The sequence below is a fragment of the Miniopterus schreibersii genome, assembly GCF_964146895.1.
Source record: "Miniopterus schreibersii genome assembly, chromosome: 5".
In the NCBI taxonomy this organism is placed as follows: domain Eukaryota; kingdom Metazoa; phylum Chordata; class Mammalia; order Chiroptera; family Miniopteridae; genus Miniopterus; species Miniopterus schreibersii.
The window spans coordinates 88,122,848-88,144,209 of record NC_138106.1 but is presented as its reverse complement, the minus strand read 5'-3'; the positions used below and the strand labels follow the sequence as shown (position 1 = coordinate 88,144,209).

The 21,362-nt window shown below is 49.9% G+C and overlaps 1 protein-coding gene across 1 annotated transcript in view; it reads right to left on the bottom strand.

Annotated features, from left to right (window-relative positions):
- Positions 1-21,362, bottom strand: part of SLC9A9 (solute carrier family 9 member A9) — a 485,438-nt gene that overhangs the window by 455,477 nt on the left and 8,599 nt on the right. Inside the window, exon 2 of the mRNA XM_081137930.1 lies at positions 15,719-15,921. Coding sequence (XP_080994056.1) covers positions 15,719-15,921 — 203 coding nt within the window. The remainder of the gene's footprint in view (positions 1-15,718; positions 15,922-21,362) is intronic.

Here is a 21,362-nt window from a genome sequence, read left to right as displayed (position 1 = left end):
CTACATAATCTCTCATTTTATTTTTCACAGCAACCCTCTGAGGTGAACACCCTGTTTTTACAGAGGTGGAACCACGGCTCAGAGTTAACTATTTGCCCAAAGTCACGAACCTTGTAAGTAGCAATACTTCAACTCAAACTCTAGATCCTACTGGTGGGTCCACTGCTTTGTTGATAACAGTAATGGTAACGAAACTAGCAGTTCATGTATTTTGAGAACTTGCTATGAGCCAGGCACTGTTCTAAGTGCCTTACATGTATTTTCTCACCTGCAGCTCACAATGACCCTACAAATGGGGCGACTGAAGCTCAGGGAGGTTGATTACCTCGCCCCCATCACACAGCGGATACTTGGCATTTGAACCCAGTAATACGGCTCCAGGGGTGACCTCCTAACTACAATGTCCCATCTGCCATCCACCTGCGGGCTCAGGTCACCCACTCCACTGCTGGATGTGTCCACATTAGCTGCAAATACATGCAAGGTGGCTTTCCAGGCAGGTGCCGCAGCACCCAGTCCCCGACGGCCAGAAGGGGACCTGGTTTCTGCGTAAGATTCTCGGTGACCTCTCTTACCTTCCTGACTGTGCTGACGTAGCCGTATGTCACCTGCTGATTGCACTTGGAAGCATGAAGTTGTGAAAAGTAAGAACAGTTGCAGGTAATGCCTGTGGTCCTGGCCTAATTATTCATCACCCCCCCTTACTCTCGAGCCCAAAGTAAAAGACAAGTGAGCCCTAGCTGGTTTGGCTCAGTAGTTAGAGCGTCACCAGAGGACTGAAGGGTCCTGGGTTCAATTCCAGCCAAGGGCATCTACCTCCATTGCAGGCTCGATCCCCAGCCCTGGTGGGGGCATGTGGGAGGCAACCAATCGATGTCTCTCTCACATCAATGTCTCTCTCTCTCTCACATCGATGTCTCTCTCTCTGAAAAGCAATGGAAAAATATCCTCAGGTGTGGATTAAAAAAAAAGACACTGATATTGTTTCCCACCCCTAGCCCTGGACCCCGGACCCCAGGCCTTTTAACCCACTCTGTGTACCTTGTAGCCCTTTGTTGCGGGAGGCACCTGCCCCCCACTAAGCTGCGGGCCTGAGGTGACGGTGGGACTCATCCTAAGACTACTCGCAGCAGCAGGGCAGCGAGACAACAGGCGGGTGTCAGGAGGGCCCGCCCCCGTCTCACCCTGGGCTTTTCGTCCTCAGTGCCCAGGTGAGAATCGCCAAAGGAAAAGCATCCAACACAACTGAACCCCATGCATGAGGAGTGACCCCCCGCCATTGATCTTAATCCCGGCCACCCTCGAAACCGAAGGCAGCAGATGCTGCTGACCCGCCCTCAGAATCCCCGGGAGCATTGCACCCCACGGTTTCCTTCTTGCCTCAGTTTGTCTGAGTTTGCATTATCTTTTGGGGTCTTAGCTTTGAAGTGTGGGTGCAACTTCCCATCACAAGACCTCACGGGGGAGCTTCGAGACTGGGGAGGCTGGGCGGGGAAGGGCTGAGTCGGCAGCGTGCGGAGACTGGGGGTGGACGGGAGGTGCTGAAACCAGCAAAAAGCAGGTGCCAAACAACCTAATTTAAAATTAAAACGATGTGTTTTTCAAATGGTGCGTTACAGCACCAAACTGCCTTTATCTTCCCACCTCACGCTCTCTCCCAGGGGGCCCGTGCCTGTCAAGAAGATGCTCAGGAAGCAGAGCGAAATTTACAGCACAGCTAACACTGAGCACAGCCTTTCTCATTTATTCTGGAAAGCTGTCCTCTAAAGTGGGCACCACTGCTTCCTGATTTACAGAGAGAGAAAATCTGGAGAAGTTAACTGGCCCAAGGCCGCAGTGTCAGAGGGGCAGAGAGAGGACTCAGCCGTGTTTAACTGCAAAGCTACAATGGACTAAATATTGGGGTTGCCTCAAAGTGGGGGGTTGAAATCCACCCCCAAGGTGCAGGTATTGGGAGGGGCTTTAGAAGGTGATTAGATAATGAGGGGAGCACCCTCAAGAGCAGATTAGTGCCCATATAAAAGAGCCCTGAGAGAGCCCTTTTATTTCCACCATGTAAGGACATGGTGGGAGGACGGCCATCTACACCCAGACCAGGAAGCTTGCCCTCACCAGACACCAAATATGCTGGCGTCTTGATCTTGGACTCTCCAGCCTCGGGAACAGGGAGATATAAAATTTGCTGTTTAAGTCACCCAGGCTATGGCATTTTTGTTATAGATGCCTGAACGGACTAAGACAAAAACATTATGCACTTCTCTATATCAACTTAGAGGTCATCAGAGTTGAAGCTGAAGATATGAAGCTCTAACCGTGGAATTTTAAGACCATCATCATGTGGGAAAGGCTTTTTGGTAAAAATGTGTGAAAAATGACGTCTTTAGATATTTCCAATTCTTTTAAAAATGCAATTAGATAGGCATATTTTCGGTGGTGTGCTGGTAATCTATCTCTCTGGAGAAAAAAGAAGGGGAGGCCAAAGCCCTGATTTGCAGCACTTGACAATTCCTGTGGTGTAAATGCTTTTACCATGCCCACTTCAGTGCGCCAATGGTTTAACCTCTCCTTGCAAAAATCCTATATTTACTAAACGACCAGCTCTCAAGAGCCAGCCAAGCTCATTCTAGTATCCACAGCTTCATTTCATCCCACATTTGTGTTAGCTCATCACTGAGTGCTGTTTGTGAGCACATAACCTATATACAGGTCCAGCCTATAAAAGGTATAAGGGACCAGAATAAGCCCTCCCAAAATATGCCTTTTTGGTATAAGGATTATTTTGAGCTGATCATTTTGAGAAAAAGCAGACAGTGGAGAAGCTCTGAAAAGAGGCCAGCAGCTACTCTTTGGTAAGGGAAATTTATATTAAGAAAACCTGTGTTTGTAAGGCTGCCTCCTTCTTGGTACTGGGAAGAGAAGGGTGACTCTAAGTCAAGAGAGATTTATCAGTGAAGACAGAGCCTCAGATCTGCAGAAGGGCCTGCCATCGCTCGCTGGGCTTCTCCGGTCACCGTCCTACAGCTTGCTTTCCACACCCTTCTTTCTCGTTTTAGTTGACAACAAATGCTAAGCCCTCTCTTTGGGGTTCTCATTTCCTAGATTTCTTCAATGTTAGCGTGAAATAAACACGCTACCAAATCCGCTTGTTTCTCTTGTTAATCTGTCTTTTATTAGAGGCGCCTCAGTCAAGAGCCTGCACAGCTGGGAAAGACTTTCCTCCCCGACAGGGTCCTGTGCTGGCCGCCGGACCAAGTGAGGCCTTACTTGTCCTATTGCAGGACTGCTGCCGCCGGACCCTCAGAGGCGACTGGGACTACAAACAGCCACCTCGCCCAAGGCCCCCTCACAGAAAGACGGGAGGATTTGGCATTTGAGAGGCCGGGCATCTCAGTCCAAGTGGGGATGACTGTGAAGAGCCTCCGGCTCCAGGAGCGAGCTTATCACGGTGTAGCTTCTGGACCCGCCCAGGCCTCCGGCCCCTGCCCTGCGCAGGTGCCCATCCAAGGGCGCTCACCCTGCTGGCTGAACTCCGCCAGTGCCCACTGCCCTGGGAAACCAGTGGGCACCAGCCAGAGGAAGGTGCAGAGCCCCGAGTGCAGGGCGTTCTCGCTCCACACGTCCCCACGTGCGGCAGAACCCCGTAACTCAGCACCCAGTGCGTCTTACAACCAGAAACGGACCCGAGCGGGGCCGGGCCGCCTAACGCAGGCAGCTTGCATGCAACAGTCCAGCCAGTTAACTGTGCAGCTTCCTTCTGGCTCCTGCCCTTCCACTGGGGCACCCTCCTGTGCTGGCCATGTGGACCCCCCCCAGGCTGCTTCACGACCTTCAGGAAGACGGGAAACGCAGTAGGATTGAAGCGTATACAACCAACTACTCTCGGGACCAGCAACGATAACTGGGCACTCCTGCCACCGTTTTATGTTTTAAATTAAGTTCTACCAATACCAGGACGTTTTGATTACAGTGGCTTTGTAATATAGTTTGAAGTCTGGTAATGTGATGGACCTGGAGAATATTATGCTAAGTGAAATAAGCCAGGCAGTGAAAGACAAATATCACATGATCTCACTTATACGTGGAATCTAAAGAACTTAATAAACTGATGAACAGAATAGATTCAATGACAATAGGAGCATAGATGAGACTGATGAATGTCAGAGGGATGGAGGAGGGCAGGTGGGTGGATGGGGAGAGATTAACCAAAGAATTTATGTGCATATATACACAACCCAAGGACATGGACAATGGTGGGGAGAGGGACTGGGGAGGGGGAAGGAACGGGGTGGAACGGGTCATTGGGGAGAAAAAGGGACATCTGTAATATTTTAAATAATAATAAAATTAAAAAATAATAATAAAATTAATTAATTAATTAATTAAGTTCTATCCACTCAGACTAAAAAGTCTGAGGGGAATCTCTCTTTCCCCGTCCCTTTCTCCCCTTTGCTTCTCTCTCCTGTGCCCAGCCAGCTTTTCTCTTTCCCTCCCTCCCTACCAACTATGTGGAGCTGAGACTTCTAGCAATTCAACCCTCTGAGTAGCCAACAACCGTCACAGAGCCCTGGCCCTTCACTCTGAGGGGGAATCCGGGATGGATACTTGGCTATAAACTGGCCACCACCTAGGACAGGGCCAAGCAGCAACTGACAAGCGAAGATTGACACTTCCCCTATCGTCTACTCCCAGGATCCTCAGAGTGTCCCCCATGGCCAGGCCCTGACCTGAGCTGGAACACAATGCGGCCAGACGCTAGTCCAAGCATCGAGACAGAGATATCAGCGTGCAACTGAGCTACGAAGCGAGGGTGGAGGTGGAGCCCGGGGACGCAGGAACTGGGCGCTGGAGCACAGAGGGCAGGGTTACCGGGGGCTCGGGTTCCTGCAGGTACCCAGCTCCCGGGGGCGTCCTTATCGAGGGAGGAGCCCGGGTACACACCGGTGCTGCTGAGACCCAGAGACGGTATTTAAGGTGCAGAAGGGAGCAGAATTTTTAAAGAAAGCTATAAAAAATAGTTAAAATAAAAATAAATTTTAACAAAACATGGGTTATTCTATTGCTGTTAAGCTGAGGTGGGCATAGGCTTAAGGAATGTGTAAAGAGCATTTCATATTTCATTTTTATCTCATTCTTTTAAAAATTCTGGTCTGACCCTGCTCTACAATGTACATGACGCAGTCACAGGGTAGCATTCGCGGCTCATTAGTAGATAAATAGGCATCATATGCTCAAGACGTTTCACTGAGGGGGCACAGAGTCAGAGCTCAGAAACCAGGGTGCTACAGCACGCGGGAGTTTTCTGGTCGCTAGCAAGAGTAATTGGTAGGTACTGAGAACCTTTTACCTGCCGGGTATGTTAACTGTTTACATGAATTATTTCATTTGTCCTTTTGAGGTTGGTACTAGCATTGCTTCACTTGGAAAGCTAAAGCACCCAGCGTTAGGTCACATGCTAAAGGTCACCCCCAGGCTAAAGGCAGACCAGAGTCTGAGCCCCAATGTTCTCACTGCAGAGAGGGGCTCTAACCACCACCTGTGCCCTTCCCACCCATATGTTGATGTTTAAGAGCAATATTTTGGTGCTCTGGATGGTGTTCTAGGTGGTTAGAGCGCTGGCTGGCACACTAAAGGGTCACAGGTGTGATTCCCAGTGAAGGGCACATGCCTGGTTGCAGGTTCAATTCCCAGCCCCAGTTGGGGTGTGCAGGAGGCACCCAGTTGCTGTGTCTCTGTCGATGTCCCTCCCTCCCTCCCTCCCTCCCTCCCTCCCTCCCTCCCTCCCTCCCTCCCTCCCTCCCTCCCTCCCCTCTCTCTAAAAATCAATGGGAAAAACACCCTCAGGTGAGGATTAACAACAAAAAGAGTAATATTTTCGGGGTTTTCAAAAGATTACTTAGGAGGGATACTTTGTTGAAGGATAACACGTAATAAACACAGAAGAGAGTGTCTGATAACAAGGCCTGGATCATAATTTTTAAAGATGGGACATAATTCTCCACGATCTTGAACCGAGAGGGAGAGGGAACAGCTTCAGAGCCCCGGACACCAACTCCCCACCCAAACGGCTATGGAAGCCTGTCCTTTACACAGAAGAGCTGCAGCGACTCCCACCTGAACCAGGGGTCCGGGTGCGCTCAGTGGGCCGGCTCCCAGGCTCCCACCCCCCTTCCCCAGAGGGCGCCTTAGCGCCAGCCCCAGTCCCATCTGGAAGCAGGCAGGGGGGCCAGGTGGGCGAAGTCCTGGGTTTCCCTACGGCCAAGGCACAAAGGCTTCTAATGATGACCAAAGATGACCCCAGGCCAGGTGACAGCCAGGGGGCAGGAGTGACTGGGAGGTGGCTGGGCACCCAGCTGCTTCTCCCTGTAACCTCTGGGTTATTTCCTAGAGCTTGACGCCAGGAATCTGCGAAGCAATTCCCTTTACTCTCCTAGCCACTCTCCCCCTGCCGAATTTTGTCATGTTTTATGGAGCACAACCCAACGTTCAACCTCCTCCTACGCTTTCCCTTCACCCTGCCTCTTCCAACTGAGGGAGCCAAGCAGCTTCCAGGTGGCAGGGGCTTAACCCAGCTTGCCCAAAGGTATCTGCAAAGGGACGCTGTCTAGGGTGATTCTGCATCCTGCGTGGGGAGTCTGACTCCAGCCCGAGTGGGGCGGAACAGCTCCGGTGCCTGGGCTGAGTGCTCTGAAGTCGCGCCTGCAAAAGTGGCTCTGGCCACACAGAGCCTGCTGCCATTGGCGCTGGATGCTCCTGCATTTCCGCAGGGCCTGCATTTTCCCTCCTCTCCAAGGTGATGTCTCTCTTCTCCACCCTTCTCTCTCATGACAAATATAACTTTTCCAGGACTATTTTTTTTTTTGTAAAAAATATGTCTTTATTGATTTCAGAGAGAGGAAGGGAGAGGGAGAGAGAGAGAGTTGAAACATCAATGATGAGAGAGTCATGGATCGATTGGCTGCCTCCTGCAAGCCCCCGGCTGGGGATGGAGCCCGCAGCCCGGGCATGCGCCCTGACTGGGAATTGAACCATGAACTCCTGGATCCTAGGTCAGTGCTCAACCACTGAGGCATGCTGGCCAGGCTCCAGGACTTTTTGTAGTGACACAATGATCCTGAATATCGATGAAAACTATACAGCAAAGACTTGGCAAGGAAAAAATGACTTACAGAAAGCAAACTCACCCAATGTTATTTACTTTCGCCCTCTGTTTTGAAATTCTCTTCTAGCGCTCTGTGTGGCTCACTGCCACCTTCACTCAGATCTCCGTTCAACTTTGTACCCTCAGGGTGGCCTTCCCTGCAGGACCACGTGTCCCTACCCAGCCTCTCGTTTTGCCAACTTTTGTCCATAGCACATATGTCCACCCGACAGGAGAGTGTAAGTGCCTGCGCTAACCTGCCCCATCTGTCTCGCCCGGAAGCTAAGCTCCACGAGAGTGAAGACATCGCTCTGTTCACTGCTAGGCTGCCAGCACCAAGAACAGGGCTGGCATGTGATGAGTGCCCAATAAAAAATATCTGTTGAATGACTAAATGAATGAAATCTATTCTGTTCAATGACTAAATTAAAACCAAGTGGAACTAATCACCAGGGAAATGCAAATCAAAACCACAATGAGAGAGCACCTCACACCTGTCAGAATGGCAGGAGACAACAGAGTACAAGGATGTGGAGAAAGGGGCCCCTGGGCACTGCACGCGGGAATGTAAACTGGCACAGCCCCCACGAAAACAGTAGAATTACCCCTGATCCAGCACTTCCACTTCTGGGTATTTATCCCCCAAAATTGAAATTAGGATCTCAAAGAGATATCTGCACTCCCACATTCATTACAGCATTACTTACAATAGCCGAAATATTAAAATAATCAGCCCGGCCGGGCGTGGCTCAGTGGTTGAGAGTCTCCCTAGGATCCAGGCGATCGGGGTTCGATTCCTGGTCAGGGCACATGCCCGGGTTGTGGGCTCAATCAATGACTCTTATCATTGATGTTTCTATCTCTCTCTCCCCCTCTCCTTCCCTCTCTCTGAAAGCAATAAAGATATATTTAAAAAAATAAATAACCAAAGTGTCCATCAATGGATAAATGGATAAAGAAATAGATAAAGAAATCCAAAGGTACACAATGGAATGTTACTCACCCAAAAAAAGAAAGAAATTCTGCCATTTGCAACAGCATGGACAGACCTTGGGGACGTTATGCTAAGTGGGATAAGATAAAGACAACACTGTATGATCTCATTTATGCTGAATCTAACTAAACCAAATTCATGGAAACAGCAAAGAGACTAGTGGTTGCCAGAGATGAGCAGCGAGGGCTGGGAAATAGGTAAAGGGAGTCAAAAGGTACAAACTCCCAGTTATAGGATAAATGAGTCCTGGGGATGGAATTACAGCATGGTGACAATGGTTAGCAATACTGTATTGCCTATTTGAAAGTCTCTGAGAGAGCAGATCTTAAAAGTTCTCAAGACAAGAACCGTAACTATGTGAGATGAGAGATGTTAAGTAAGCTCACTGTGGTGATCATTTCAGTGTATACACAAATCAAACCACTATGTTATACACCTTAAACTAACACAACCTTATGTGTCAATTACATCTCAACAAAACTGAAAAAAATAAAGTAAAAATACCTTTATGCCTACAAAAAGGTAGGGGGATACTTAGAGTCTTGAGACATTTCTGAAATCATGTCTCAGGCCAACTTTCTGCAAAGAAAGTTCAACAAAGGTGGGAAAATAACTATAACAAATAAAAATGTTAAGTTCTTTTATTAACAACAGATCTCTTAACTAGTTTTAGGATGAAAGTAGCTAAGTCTATCCAAACAGCCCATCCGCTCACTGCCTGCCCTGAGCTGCCCCGGCCGTCGCGGTGGAAGAGCCGAGACCAGGCCAGTGTGGAGGTAAAGGCCGTGGGCCCTGCCTGTGGGGCGGGGTAACCAAGAGTGCGGGCGTCTCCAGCCCCCCTGCTGTGCACTGCGATGCCTGCTTCTTCAGGGCCCTTAGAACAGTTGTACAGGAAATTTCTTTCCTGCTTTCCTTTATCTTCCCCCAAAGAGTCTCCACATCAACTGCACATGTTTATCTTGTGGTCCAGACTCTGGCCGGTCAAACTGCTCCTGTTACCAAAAGAGCTTTGCCCGCAGGCCTCTGCAATCAGAATAGTTATGGAAAGGGAAAGACTAGAAAATAACAGGAGTTTACAAATAAATATGTAAGAATTAAGACTCTGGACCAGAGAAAAGTTCGACAGAAAAAAATTTAAAACACTGATTTGTGTGTGTTTGTGAATCCTTACCGTAGGCTATTTTTTCCATTGATTATTAGGAAGGGAGGGGGGTAGAGATAGAGAAAGAGAAGCATCAATGGGAGAGACGCATCCATTGGTTGCCTCCTGCACGCTCCCCAGCCAGGGCCAGGGATCGAACCTGCAACCCAGCTGTGTGCCCTTGCCTGGAATCGAAGCCATGACCATTTGGTGTGCAGGCCAACGCTCTGACCACTGAGCCACGCTGGCCGGAGCAACACTGATGTTTTAATGCTGAAAATACAAACATTTTTTAAAAGTCATGATTACTGTTGCTATAAGAGCTTCCTTAAAACATTCCTAAAATATACAGTGTTATCAACGCAACAGATAGCAGCTTCAGTGCGACCGATCTGGAGCCTGGCTTTCTCTTCATGGAAACAATGGACAGGACAGATTACTCAGCAGTGTACCTTCAAAACAACTCCCTTACCAAACGACAGTGTCACTTGTCACACAGGAAGCAAGGACTTGGCAACATTTTCCCTGCATAGTTTTCTTTGACTTTTCACACCATGGTCAACTGGTTTATAAATGAGAGGAAGTACAAATTTAACTGTGCTGACAAGTTGTTGAAAATGTACTGGGTCTGCAAGACCTCTCTAGCCACGTGCCCTGCTGACCCCTCCAACTCAATATGGCAAAACCATAATATGTTAAGTCAATGATAAGTACATTAATGAGATACATTCATTCATCCATCAGTTTTAAACCACACTTGTGATTTCCCCTGCAAACCAGCTCCTTCCCTGACTTCTCGCTTCCCCGTTTCTGCCCCAGCTCCCTCTGCCAGCCCCGGAGACCCAGGTAGCCGAGTGCGCAGGTGACCCTTCCTGGTCCGGCTGGCCCAGACTCCACAGCACCTGCCTTCCTCGCTGTTCTTCCGTCTGCCCGGGGTTGCTACCCAAGCTCAGGCCTCCTCTGTCTCCCTACCTTACTCTCTACTGGGTACATGGCAGCCCAAATAGCCCTCTGCTTTTGTCAACATTTTATTTTCCCACTGACTGCAAATCGAGTGAGCGTGACTCAGCCTGGCACTCAGGGGTTTCCCAATAGAGCTGTGCCCTATGTCCAGCCCCTGTCCCACTGGCCTCCCAACTTCAACAGGCTGGAAGCGTTTTCCTTTCTCACAGTATCCTCTACCCCGTTCGCCACCCGCTCGCCATGCTCTGCCCGCTGCTGGGAGTGGCTCTCCCGCCTCCACACAGCACCTGCATCACCACCACCACCAGTCAGCTACCCTGGAGCGTTCCTATCATCCTGACAGGAAGAGACACTGCTCCTTCTGAGTGCATGGCACTGGGCCCACCCCTTTGATGCCCGCCTTGTGCCGCATTTATCCATTTATTCATATGCTGTGTTTCCCTGGGGTTTCTAATAAACTCCTTGAGACCATCCCTTATTTCAGCATTGAAACGATGGACTCATTCAGTTCATCTGTGTTGAAAGAATGAATTAGTGATGGAGAAAGTTCTCTCATCACCTGCTCTTCACAGGCAAGTTTTTAAACTTTCTATTGATATGAAATTCAAAATGCTGAGTGCACACTGCGGTTTTCGTAAATATTACACGACAAGCTGCCGCCTGCGAGGCGGCTGTGCGGTAGGAGCCAGCCCGTCCGCTCAGCTGAAACTAGTGAAGCTCACCTGGGCTGCACACAACCATCGGCGAACGGCCCTGGGACACTGACAGGACAAACGGAAACAGCACGATCTAGTTTTATTCTCACGGGAGGGTGTGCTGAGGTCATCAGCTAGTGGTCCGTACTGTGCAGAAAAATGCCGTTGTCACTGGTCTTTAAGGGAAAATATTTTTCTTCTTTTCTAAACCTCTGTCTGTTTTGAGCATGAATAAAACAAGTCAGGCATACGTACTCCCCGAATTTCTGCCTGTTTACACACGGCACAAAAGCACCGACAGCTCCCCTGTTCTCCCCTTTTACACCTTCTGGTCAGGAGGAGCTCAGAGCCATCAGGCCCGGGCTGCCCCACGCGCCGAGCCCACCCGTCCCGAGGGCACGTGCTCCTGTAAATCCCCCAAGAGGCGGCTGCGTGGCCAGGAATTCCCGCCAGCCTCTCCCGATCCTGAAGTCGGGAATTTCATCCCAGCCTCTAAACTACGTTCTTCTGAGTAAGATGCATTTCCCTCTCCTGTAACTTTTCGAAACAAGAGCCAATACCGCCTTTAACCAGTACCCCCAGGAGAAGGCCCAGAGGGGCGCACGGTGGCTTCTGTGGCTGCTGCCTGGGCCTCCCCTCGCACACCGACCCCGTCCCCACCTGTCTCGCTGTGACTCTCCCCAGCCTCAGCCCGCAGCACCTGCCCTTCTCTGTTCACAGGGCCACTGGGGAGCCTGCCCAACGGCATGGGGTCCATATAGCACTCAGGACTCGGGGCGAAGGGCTATGGGTCCCAGCTCTGCCTCTGACAGGTAGTGGGACCCTGGACCCACCACGTGATTTCTGTAGATACATATTTATTTTCTATATATACACAACGAAGTCTAGATAACACCTTAGTAAGCAGTAAGCATCTAGGACACTGCAAGCCCACCACGTCCCAGATCATAATTTGCACACACTCCAGCTGTGTATGCTCTGCCCGGCTCTCAGCCATGCTGTTTATTCATTTACCTCTTTATTTACCAGCAGTCGTGCGTCAGGCACTGTGATGGGCTCTGACGATACATTGGTCTGTGAAAAAGCATGGCCCCTGCATTTGCAAAGTTCACTGTCTAGTGAACTGTAAACAGCAGGAAAATGATCATTAATAAGCAAGAAAACACATATGTAGTCTCAGATGATGCTAAGTAAACAAAACAGAGTAAAAGGGAAATGGGAGCGAGGGGGGAGGGGGAGGGGGAAGAGTGAGGCAACACCCTGTGAAAGGGCTGCAGGGCAGATCTCGGAAAAACCCAGATTCTAGGGATAAGGAGCCTGACTTCTGAAAAGCAGGAGTGAGATCATGGAGACAAGAAGGACCGGAGTGGAGGCCTGAGCACAGGGCCCTGGTGTGGAAGGGGAGACAGCGGTGCCGGTGAGGGGGGAGCATAGCAGGGCATTTCCCTCCTCACCATGTCACCTGAACAAACAGGACTTCAAACTGCTTCCCAAACTTGACGGCCCATTAGACTCACCGGTGATCTTCTAAAAATTCCAAGGACCAGGCCACACGCCAAACCAGTGAAATCAGACTCAGGGGTGAAGCACAAGCGTCGGGGATTTTAAAGCTTCCAGTGACTCCAATGTGCAGACATGTTTGGGAACCAGTGACTCAAATCAGTTTAGTTCTCAAGGTCTTGTTTCAGTCACCTGTGAATTGACAGGGCTCAACTTCATGAGGTCAGGTCTCCTTGCCCTGAGTCAGATGACCTCTCTGCAGATCCAGGGATGTTCACACATCCTTCTCACATCTCCGACCCTGCTCTACACCATCCTGGGATTCTCACACTCTGCAGCCAGGCCTCACGCCTCCAGGCCTTAGCCTCTCTGCACACTGAGCCCACATCCCACCAGCAGGTTCTGCTGTCCCGCTCCCGACAACCACGCCCTGCAGCTGCGCCCCGAGGCCATCCTGCCCAGTGCATTTCTGACCCTACCTCCTACCACCTGTCCAACCTTCAGAGCCCTTCTCAAGTGCCAGCTCCTGCAGGGAGCCTCTCTGACATGTCCAGGCATCTGTGACAACTAATCTGTAAAGCTTTATAGTCCTCACAGCCCCTGTGATAAAATTTAGAACTAAATTATATACAGGCATATATTATACATTGGTCTTATCTCCTCAACAGATGTTAAATGAATTAAAAAACAAACCCACGTTTTACTAATCCCTGGCCCATGTGAAACATTCAGATACTGCCTAGAAGCAGTGACGGCGGTGGGTTTGTGCTGGAGGCAGCGTGGCCGGCGCAGGATTGGCGTGGCGCTGGCAGCGGGAGCGGGAGCAGCGGCGAGAGACGGCAGTGCAGTGGGCGGTCCTCCGGGAGCCGGGCATTTCATATACATCACCTCGTTGAAACAGCACAACAGTCCTGCAAACTAGTCCGTTTCCACACTTTATGAATAAGAAAGCTGGAGATTAGAAAGTTCAGGAATTTGCTAAGGACGTCTGGCAGATCTGGCTGGTCCTGAATTTTTCTCTATTATTCCACGTTACCTCCCTAGAAGCCTTCCAATGAATACACCCTTTTTTGGAATCTTTCTGTATCTGACATAGGTTGATTGATTGAGTGATTGATTGACTGATAGGAATAGTTGCATGTAGTGGAGAAATCCCGTAAGGAAGAGAGACTGTGGGTTTTTCATTTTCGAAGACTAGAGTTCCCCGACATTGGCACATAAGCAATGAGTGTGCACTAAGACATACTCTGGCCATTTATAAACAAGACCTTTCCACGGAAAGTTGTCTACCATGGTGGGCGCACCAGTGGGTGCCCCTTTTCCCCGGTAGCAACCAGGGTATGTCAGCCATTGCCAACCTTGGACATCTTGAGAAACAACTTTGAATTACGACTCAACAAGTCACATGATTCAGACGTTAATCTAGAAAATACTTGAGCCGTTCAAGGTCAATCAGGCATTTTATGTGCAGGACTCGCACTCTCCCCAGTGGAAACCCAGAGGGCCCCAGCAGCCCCAACATCCTCACCTCTCGCCTTAATGTTTCAAGAGCAAACTCTGGAGTGTGCTGCTGATAAAGGAATCATTATGTCAATAAGGGACACAAAATATCTGACCTGGTGTTCGTTGGCAATCTAATTTTGTTAGAGAACAGAATTGCTGTAGTAACAGAGATAATTATCAGCATTTTTGGAGGCCAACCTGTTTGAAGAAAAGTACGCTAAGAAATGCAGATAAAGGTAGGTCAGAGAGCAGGGAGGGAGAGGATTATGTCCTGGTACAAAACCAACGGTAAAACTGAAGAGTGTGTTTTGATTAAAATCTTGTGCTGCTAATGAGGTCATTTAAAAAAGTGTTTATTTCAAGACGGATCATTTTCTATCCTTCCTGTGACCAGGGAGAAGAGAGCATCCACAACAGCAGATCTAGGAGTTGCCCCTTTTTACTCCAGAAATATGTCCCTTCACTTCCTTTAATGTGCTTCAGTTAGCCTTCCTGACTGAGTCTGGCTCAGGCTAGTATTATATTTAGTTTGACTTTCCTGAGCCCTCACCAAGTGGTAGGAGGAAGTTAATCCAGAAACGTGTTAGCGAGAGATAATGTGAAGAAAAACACTAAAAATACCCGACTTGGATGAGAAACAATGCAGACCCAGCGTCACCCCTCCCACCTCAGGTCTCTCAAAATGGAAAACAAATGTACACATGAAAATAGAGCTACATCCACATGGGATAAAAGCGTTAAAACACGCTGCCACGGTCTCCAGGAAGTTCTCAGCCAGGCCCAAAGGGACTGGAGTGGGCCGCGTGAAATCCCGGCCCCTCGCGTGGCCTGTCCTGTTGAACATACGTCCGCCTACCGCAAAGACTGACCACAACACGCAGGCACCACAAAAGGCGGCGGCACTGTCTCTCACCCAGCGTCCATAAGCAGAGGGGAGTTTGCCTTTCAGTGCCTGAGGCACTTTACATATTTGCAATCATGAAACTATTTTTAAAAGATGAGTCACATCTCAGGTTTTTTCTACCTAAGTTCCTGTAACTAAACTAGTGAAGTCCAGTCCACTGAGATTACTCTCTTGGCAGTGGGCTTCCAGCCAGCCAGTGGCGGCATTTCGTGTGCCAGCCAAGGCCAGTCATCCTAGATCAAGGTTTGCAAGTGCAAAATTTTTCCATCCCCCATTTTCCTTTTGACTTAAGGGAAATTTGAACTGAGTATCCAGCTGGAAATATATATAATGATTCATAAAACACACATGTGAAAACTTGAGTCAAGTATCATGAAAGGCAGAGTCAGCTGGATTATATCTTTTTACCTAATTTAACTATAGCTTGAAAAAAATAATATGAAAAATTATATAAACATACAGACAACTGGGCTTACAGTTAGAGTATATCAGCCCTGGCCGGTGTGGCTCAGTTTGTTGGAGCACTGACCTGTGCACCCGAAGGTTGCAGGTCTGATTCCAGTCACGACAAGTACCTAGGTTGCAGGTTCGATCTCCAGTCAGGACGAGGACCAGAGGCAACCGATCAATGTCTCTCTCTCATATCAATGTTTCTCTCTCTGTCTCTCTCTCCCTTCCCCACTCTCTGGAATCAATAAAAAAATTTTTAAAAAGAATTTATAACAAGGTGTTAACCCCTTAGTCAATAAAATCACCCCCACAGTGTGGTGTTGAAAAGCATATATATATGTGTGTGTGAATAAATATGTTACTTATGGAGACTCATGCATGGTGCAATTGTTTACACTGGAAAACAAAAGCAATGAGCCAGTACCCTTACCTTTTCAAGCATAGCGTTGCCTTGGTGAGGACTGATGTTGTGCCGGCTTATCTCTCTCTTGTATTTATATTCATAAACGTGGTCAGTGATGTTAATCAGCAGGGTTGATGGACTAAAGGCCAGTTCTCCACAATCATACACAGTTCCACTTTCAATATCTGTTGGTGCGGTGGCATATCGTAGGATCAATCCCATAATGAGGCCTAAAATAAAGAATAAATAATTGCACTTGAGTAGCACAGTCTAAAATGTTCACTATTGGATGCTTCTAAATATGAGATTTGGAACTAGTATAAGTGGCAGGAGAGAGAATTGGGGTGTTGCCTGGCTTGGACAATTGTTCATTCTTCCATTGATACCAGTTCAACAGATCGTATTGTTAAAATATCTGTGATGAACATCACTGCTTGAATATCCAGCATATATTCCCCCACCTTTTTTTTCTTCCTAATGGACCCATGAATTTTGGAGAGAAGAGCTACCCATCTCTTCTATGCACCCAAGTGCTTTTAGAAAGCCTTCGCTGTGAGACAGACACTGAGTAACCTAACCAGTTAGAGATGGAATTCCCCTAGGCAAAGGCTCTAGTCTGCAGATCAGGATAGTAAGACAGTCCCATCAGACTAAAAAGAAGCGCTTACATGTAGGGGGAGAGGGGTACTTGTTTTCTCCCTCCACACAACCAACACAATATATTTCCCCACTTTTTGTTGGCAGATATCTGGGACCTTAAGGGGATCCAGTCCAAGGACACAGTAAATACACACTGAGGAAGGTAAGAGAGAGATACAGACAGAACCCAGGTCCTGGTGCCTTAACTGAGCCACTGGGTCAACCTATCCTGGAGCTGCCCTCATTCTATACTTCTTGCTATGTGACAAGTACATTCTCTAATTTTTCAAACAATTCTGACTCAAGTTTCAGCTTACTTGCAGCCAAAGGCATTCTACTGGAGTAACATTCCTTTCAGTGAAGAGTCGAAGAGTCGAAGCCATTGCGGCCCTTGACATTTACGCGCATAAACTCTGTGAGGAGCGTGTGGCGATCTGACCACTGCATGCTCTTAACATGAGGGATTTCACAAGAGAAGAAGCTGCAGAGGCCTACACAGTCCCCAGTTTAAAATTAGGATCGACGTACCTGTGTTAACATAAATCTACTCTTTTAAGATAAAGTTCAGTCTCTAAACACCCAATGTTAGGTGCCTCACCACACTCCTGTGAATCTAGTCCTCCGATATCCTTTCACTTATTTAGTAAAATATTTGTGGGTGCATATTTTGTGCCAGACATTTACTGATTTAAAATAAAAATACAGCCTACATGAGCTCAGGTTTGTAAAATGAAGAACCAAACATAAGCAGCAGCCGTGATACAATGTGGTGTGTGCGATGACAGCTGCTGAGCTCTGTGTTATGTGAGTGTAGAGTGGAGGTCCTCCAAAGCCTTTTGAGGGATGCAGAGCTTTAGATGAATCTTAAAAGGCCACATAGATTTGTCCAGATGAGCCGAGGAAGGGAAGGAGTTGGGAGGCAGGCTACACCTGTGGGTGGTGGCGTGCGAGTAACAGCAGGAGCAGCTGGGAGTCCCTAAGGTTTATGTTCTCCGGTCTGCGGAGTAGCTGCTGAGAAGTGACTGCTCAGCCAGAGATCGTCTCCTGGCTGTGTTGCATCTGGCGGGTTCTCAACAATGGAATATAAGCAAAGTGATATGTGCCACTTCTGGGCCACCAAACTGAAGCAGTCGGGTGTTTTCTCCCTTCTCTTTTCTCATGTATCAGATGAATGGGGAGACAACAAAGGCACCTGCCCTGAGACCCAGGCGGGAACCAGGAGCACCTGCACTGGACTGTAGTGTGAGTGACAAGTTACCTCCTGCTGCATAGTCACTGAAATGCCAGTGTTTCCGTGTTAACAGTTGCTAGGCTAACCTAAGATAACACATAAACACAGAGGGACTTAAAATAGCTGGTGGGTTGAGGGAGTCAGTAGAGCAGTGAGGAGGAATGGGGGGAGGAGGAGAGGGGACGCTCAACTGCAGCCCAAGGCGGGCCCGGTCAGAGAGGCTCCCCTGTCACGTAAGAGCGGTCAGCTTTAACCCGGGCAACATGGGACCACTGGAAGGTTTCAGGCAGGGGAGCGGAACAACCAGATCTTAACATGAGAAGTGTCACAGGGGCCCCATGTGGAGAAGGAATTGGAGGCGAGGTAAGCATGAAAACAGGCTTCCTGCAGGACTATTTTACTTCACATATTTTTCCGTGTTTGGCCCTCACCCCCTCAGTACCGAGAAATGTCCCATCTTCACCTTTGCCAGCAAGAGAAGGAAGCGATGGCTGTATAAGCGCGTGAGTGCTTGATCCGCCCCGGGGACTACGTGGGAACCAGCCAGGATGGACAAGGGTGACATGTCACCTACACCCCCTGCGCTTGGCTCAGGCACTGCGTGAGAACATCACTCTCCCACCCTCTGCCTGCGAGGGTCCGTGCTCTCGGTTGCCCGGCAGGCGCTGTGGCTGGCACCGTGACTCTGCTCTCCACCGAGTGGATGTGAAGGGTGGTGGGAGACACTGCCTGCATGGGGACTGCAGGGAAGGTCCTGCATTAGTGCCACTCCAAAGCCCCACAGGTGAGCCACTGATTCTACAATATGCCTTCAATGCAATGACAAGCACACATGAAGCTCCACTTTTACCCCAAGCAGGGAAAACAAGTGTTTGTCTTAATAACCAGTGCCTGTGCCCAGGCCCCTATGGCTAAATCCATGCACGGCCTCAACATCTGGATGGCCCTGCCTGCCCTCTGCACCACTCAGGCCCCAGCCTTCAAGAAGAGCTACTCTGGGGTAAATGCAGTAAGCTGCTTGCTGCCGGGGTGACCTGACGCAATGGCCATGAAAACGCACCTGTCAGATGGATCTCCCTCTGTGGGGAGTGCAGCTGACAATGGTCTCAGCTCCTGGCCTCTGGAAATCCATGCCCATTCCATGCTGAGGCCAACCAAAGACTCCAAGCAGGGCCCTAAGAGAGCGAAGCCAAAGACTGAGTCAGCAGGGTGTTCAGACTGGGAGGCCAAAGACTCCGAGTAGGGTGCTAAGACAGGGAGACAGGGCTCCTCTGAAGGGCCCCATGGCTCAAGGTTGCCCAGTTGGCCCTGCCACAGCTTTCTTAGAATTGCCCTGCAGCCTAAACCTCCTCTCACCTGCCTCCTCTCTTTCTCTCTCCAGAGGGGCTGGGGCTGCACACGGGTGGGACAGCTGTCCCAGCATCCACAGGCTTGAAGCCCAAGTCTTTTGCACAAGGAATCTCTTCCCAGTGTCTGCTTCTCAGAGGATCCAAATTAACACAGTAGGCAGAAACGCTCCAGCCTTGCCTCTCTCCAGCCCCAAGGGTTTAGCTTCACCATCCATCATCTTGGCGGCGTCTGCAGGCCAGTGGGGAAACCGGCGCCTCACAGGCACCCTTCTTTGTGCCCCTGCTTCAGTGGCATGAACCCGAACAACCCTGATGTCACAGACCAGACACCTACCCAAAGGGCCTCACAGTGCTCTTGACAGTGGCCCATCCACTCAGGGCTTTAGCCACCTGCTGACATGAGTGTGAAGAAGAAAATGCTAGGAAACGGTTGCTTTTATCACACAGAGCTGCAGGGTCAAGAAAAAGTTCCAATTGCTTGGAAGAGGGAAAGAAGAGACTGGCTCCCATGGCTGGGGACACACACCACCACTCTCAGTGGAAAGTCACGAATCAGGACCCTACATGCCCAGGAGAAAAGGAGAAGCCTGTCCTGCAAAGCAACACCCCCGGCACCGCCTGCGCAGCCGGGTCCCAGCCCCGGCACAGCCTGCGCAGCAGGGTCCCAGGCTGCGCACCCCAGGAGCGTGCCCTTCACCAAGCTCTTTCCCAGGCCGGCTGGTGGCATCACCTTCTCTAGGCAGAAACTCCAGTCCAGATGCATCCTTTGCCCCACCAGTTTGGACATCTGGGCAACTGGGATAGCAGTAGTGTGGACCTGCCCTCTGGGGAACCCCAACCTGCCCCGAAGAGCACACAGCCCTGGGATGAGGCCTGGACAGCAGACCTCCTCCCTGACGCACCCCCATCCAGCAGACTCCATCTCAGGTCCCGCCTGTGGGGTCGCCTCTGACACAGCCTTGCCTGAGCCCCCCCATGCTGGGTCCTCAGACCCTCACGGTTGGAACCACTCCCCTATGGCCCAGTTTTACAGATTTATTGTTTAGCTTTGCTGGGCAGACCTGGCTTTGTCTCCCCAGAGACAATGAGGCTGCTTGGGGCAGACTCTGTGCTATTCTTCATCTCTTTCCTCGAGAAAAGCTAAACACTTTCAGCAGAATTAGAACCCAGCTTCCTCTGAGTCCACGAACTCCCTTGGAGTCCAGAAGAAAGGGATCCTCCAAATGTGTGTAGTCGGTCAGTGACCAACGTTTAAAAAAGCTACTTGGAAGAAACATCACACCCAAGGCTCTGATGCTGTTGTTGCGGCAGAGCTTGCACCCAGCTCCCCAGCAGATGCCTGGCAGGCCGCGCAGGGCGCCGTTTCTGGGACAGGAGGGAGCAGGGGCAGGGAGGGGAAACAGCCTGGCGAGCACTGTAAGCGGGAAGCAAAGAGAAATACGCGCCCTGTCTCCTGTACTGGCTCTCACTTCATCACCACATTGAAAATACGAGGAAAACACTCGCCCCCCGTAGGCTTTCAGGCCACGTAACACACAGGGCGCTGCTCTAGGACTGTGGGAGTTATAAAAAGGAATAAAATGCCGCCTTGATCCTAAAATATGAAAATGCCGCCAGCCCTTTGCCTCTTGCCCAATCCTGTGATCCGATTTCCAGTAAGACTCAGGTAGAAGCCGTGTCTCCTAAGCCTCCTCCTACAGTGAGCCTGCAGCTCAGCCACGTCCTCGTAAGACCAACAGCCATTCCACAGGATGCCAAGCGTTTTCCCAAAGGGACAGTTTTTAAAACACAAAGTGTTAAAATCCCTGGCTATGTTCAGAACTGGTGAGCAGACCCTGCCGCACACGGGCACTGCTGTGGCGCACTCTGGGCTCTCCCTTCACACGCTCTTCCTGCGGGAGCCGGGCTCCCCACTGAACCGCTTAGCCAATCAGACTCTTCGCGGGTTGGATTTAAATGCCACCTGATATTGGGGAGACTTTAGGAGGCTCCCTACTGCCAGTGGAGTTAATACGTGAGGACTGTCGAAGACCCGCGTCTTGCAGTTCTTGCGCTCTGCGCGCCCAGTGGCTGCCAAGCAGACGCTAGATGAGTGAGGTGTTCTCCCTTACAAACGAGAAGGTGAACCCTCAAACTAACAACGTTACGTTTCGACTTCCGAAGTGTATCAGACCCCATGGGTGGCCACCCAGCATCCATCCCCCTTTTCCCACCAAAGCCCAGGCCTGTCAGCTCCCCAGCCCTCCCCACGTGCCTGTGGTAAGTGGACCCCCTTCCAGCTAACGGGTGTCCCCATTCCCCCAGGTAACTGGTTCTACAAGAGCATGTGACCCAGTCCCAGTCAATAGAAGTCAAGGGAACTGAGCAGGGAGCTTAGAAAAGTTTTGACATCCTAAGGGAGACAGGAGAGGTGACTGGCTTCTTCCCCGGGATGACCCATCTCCCTCCAGCC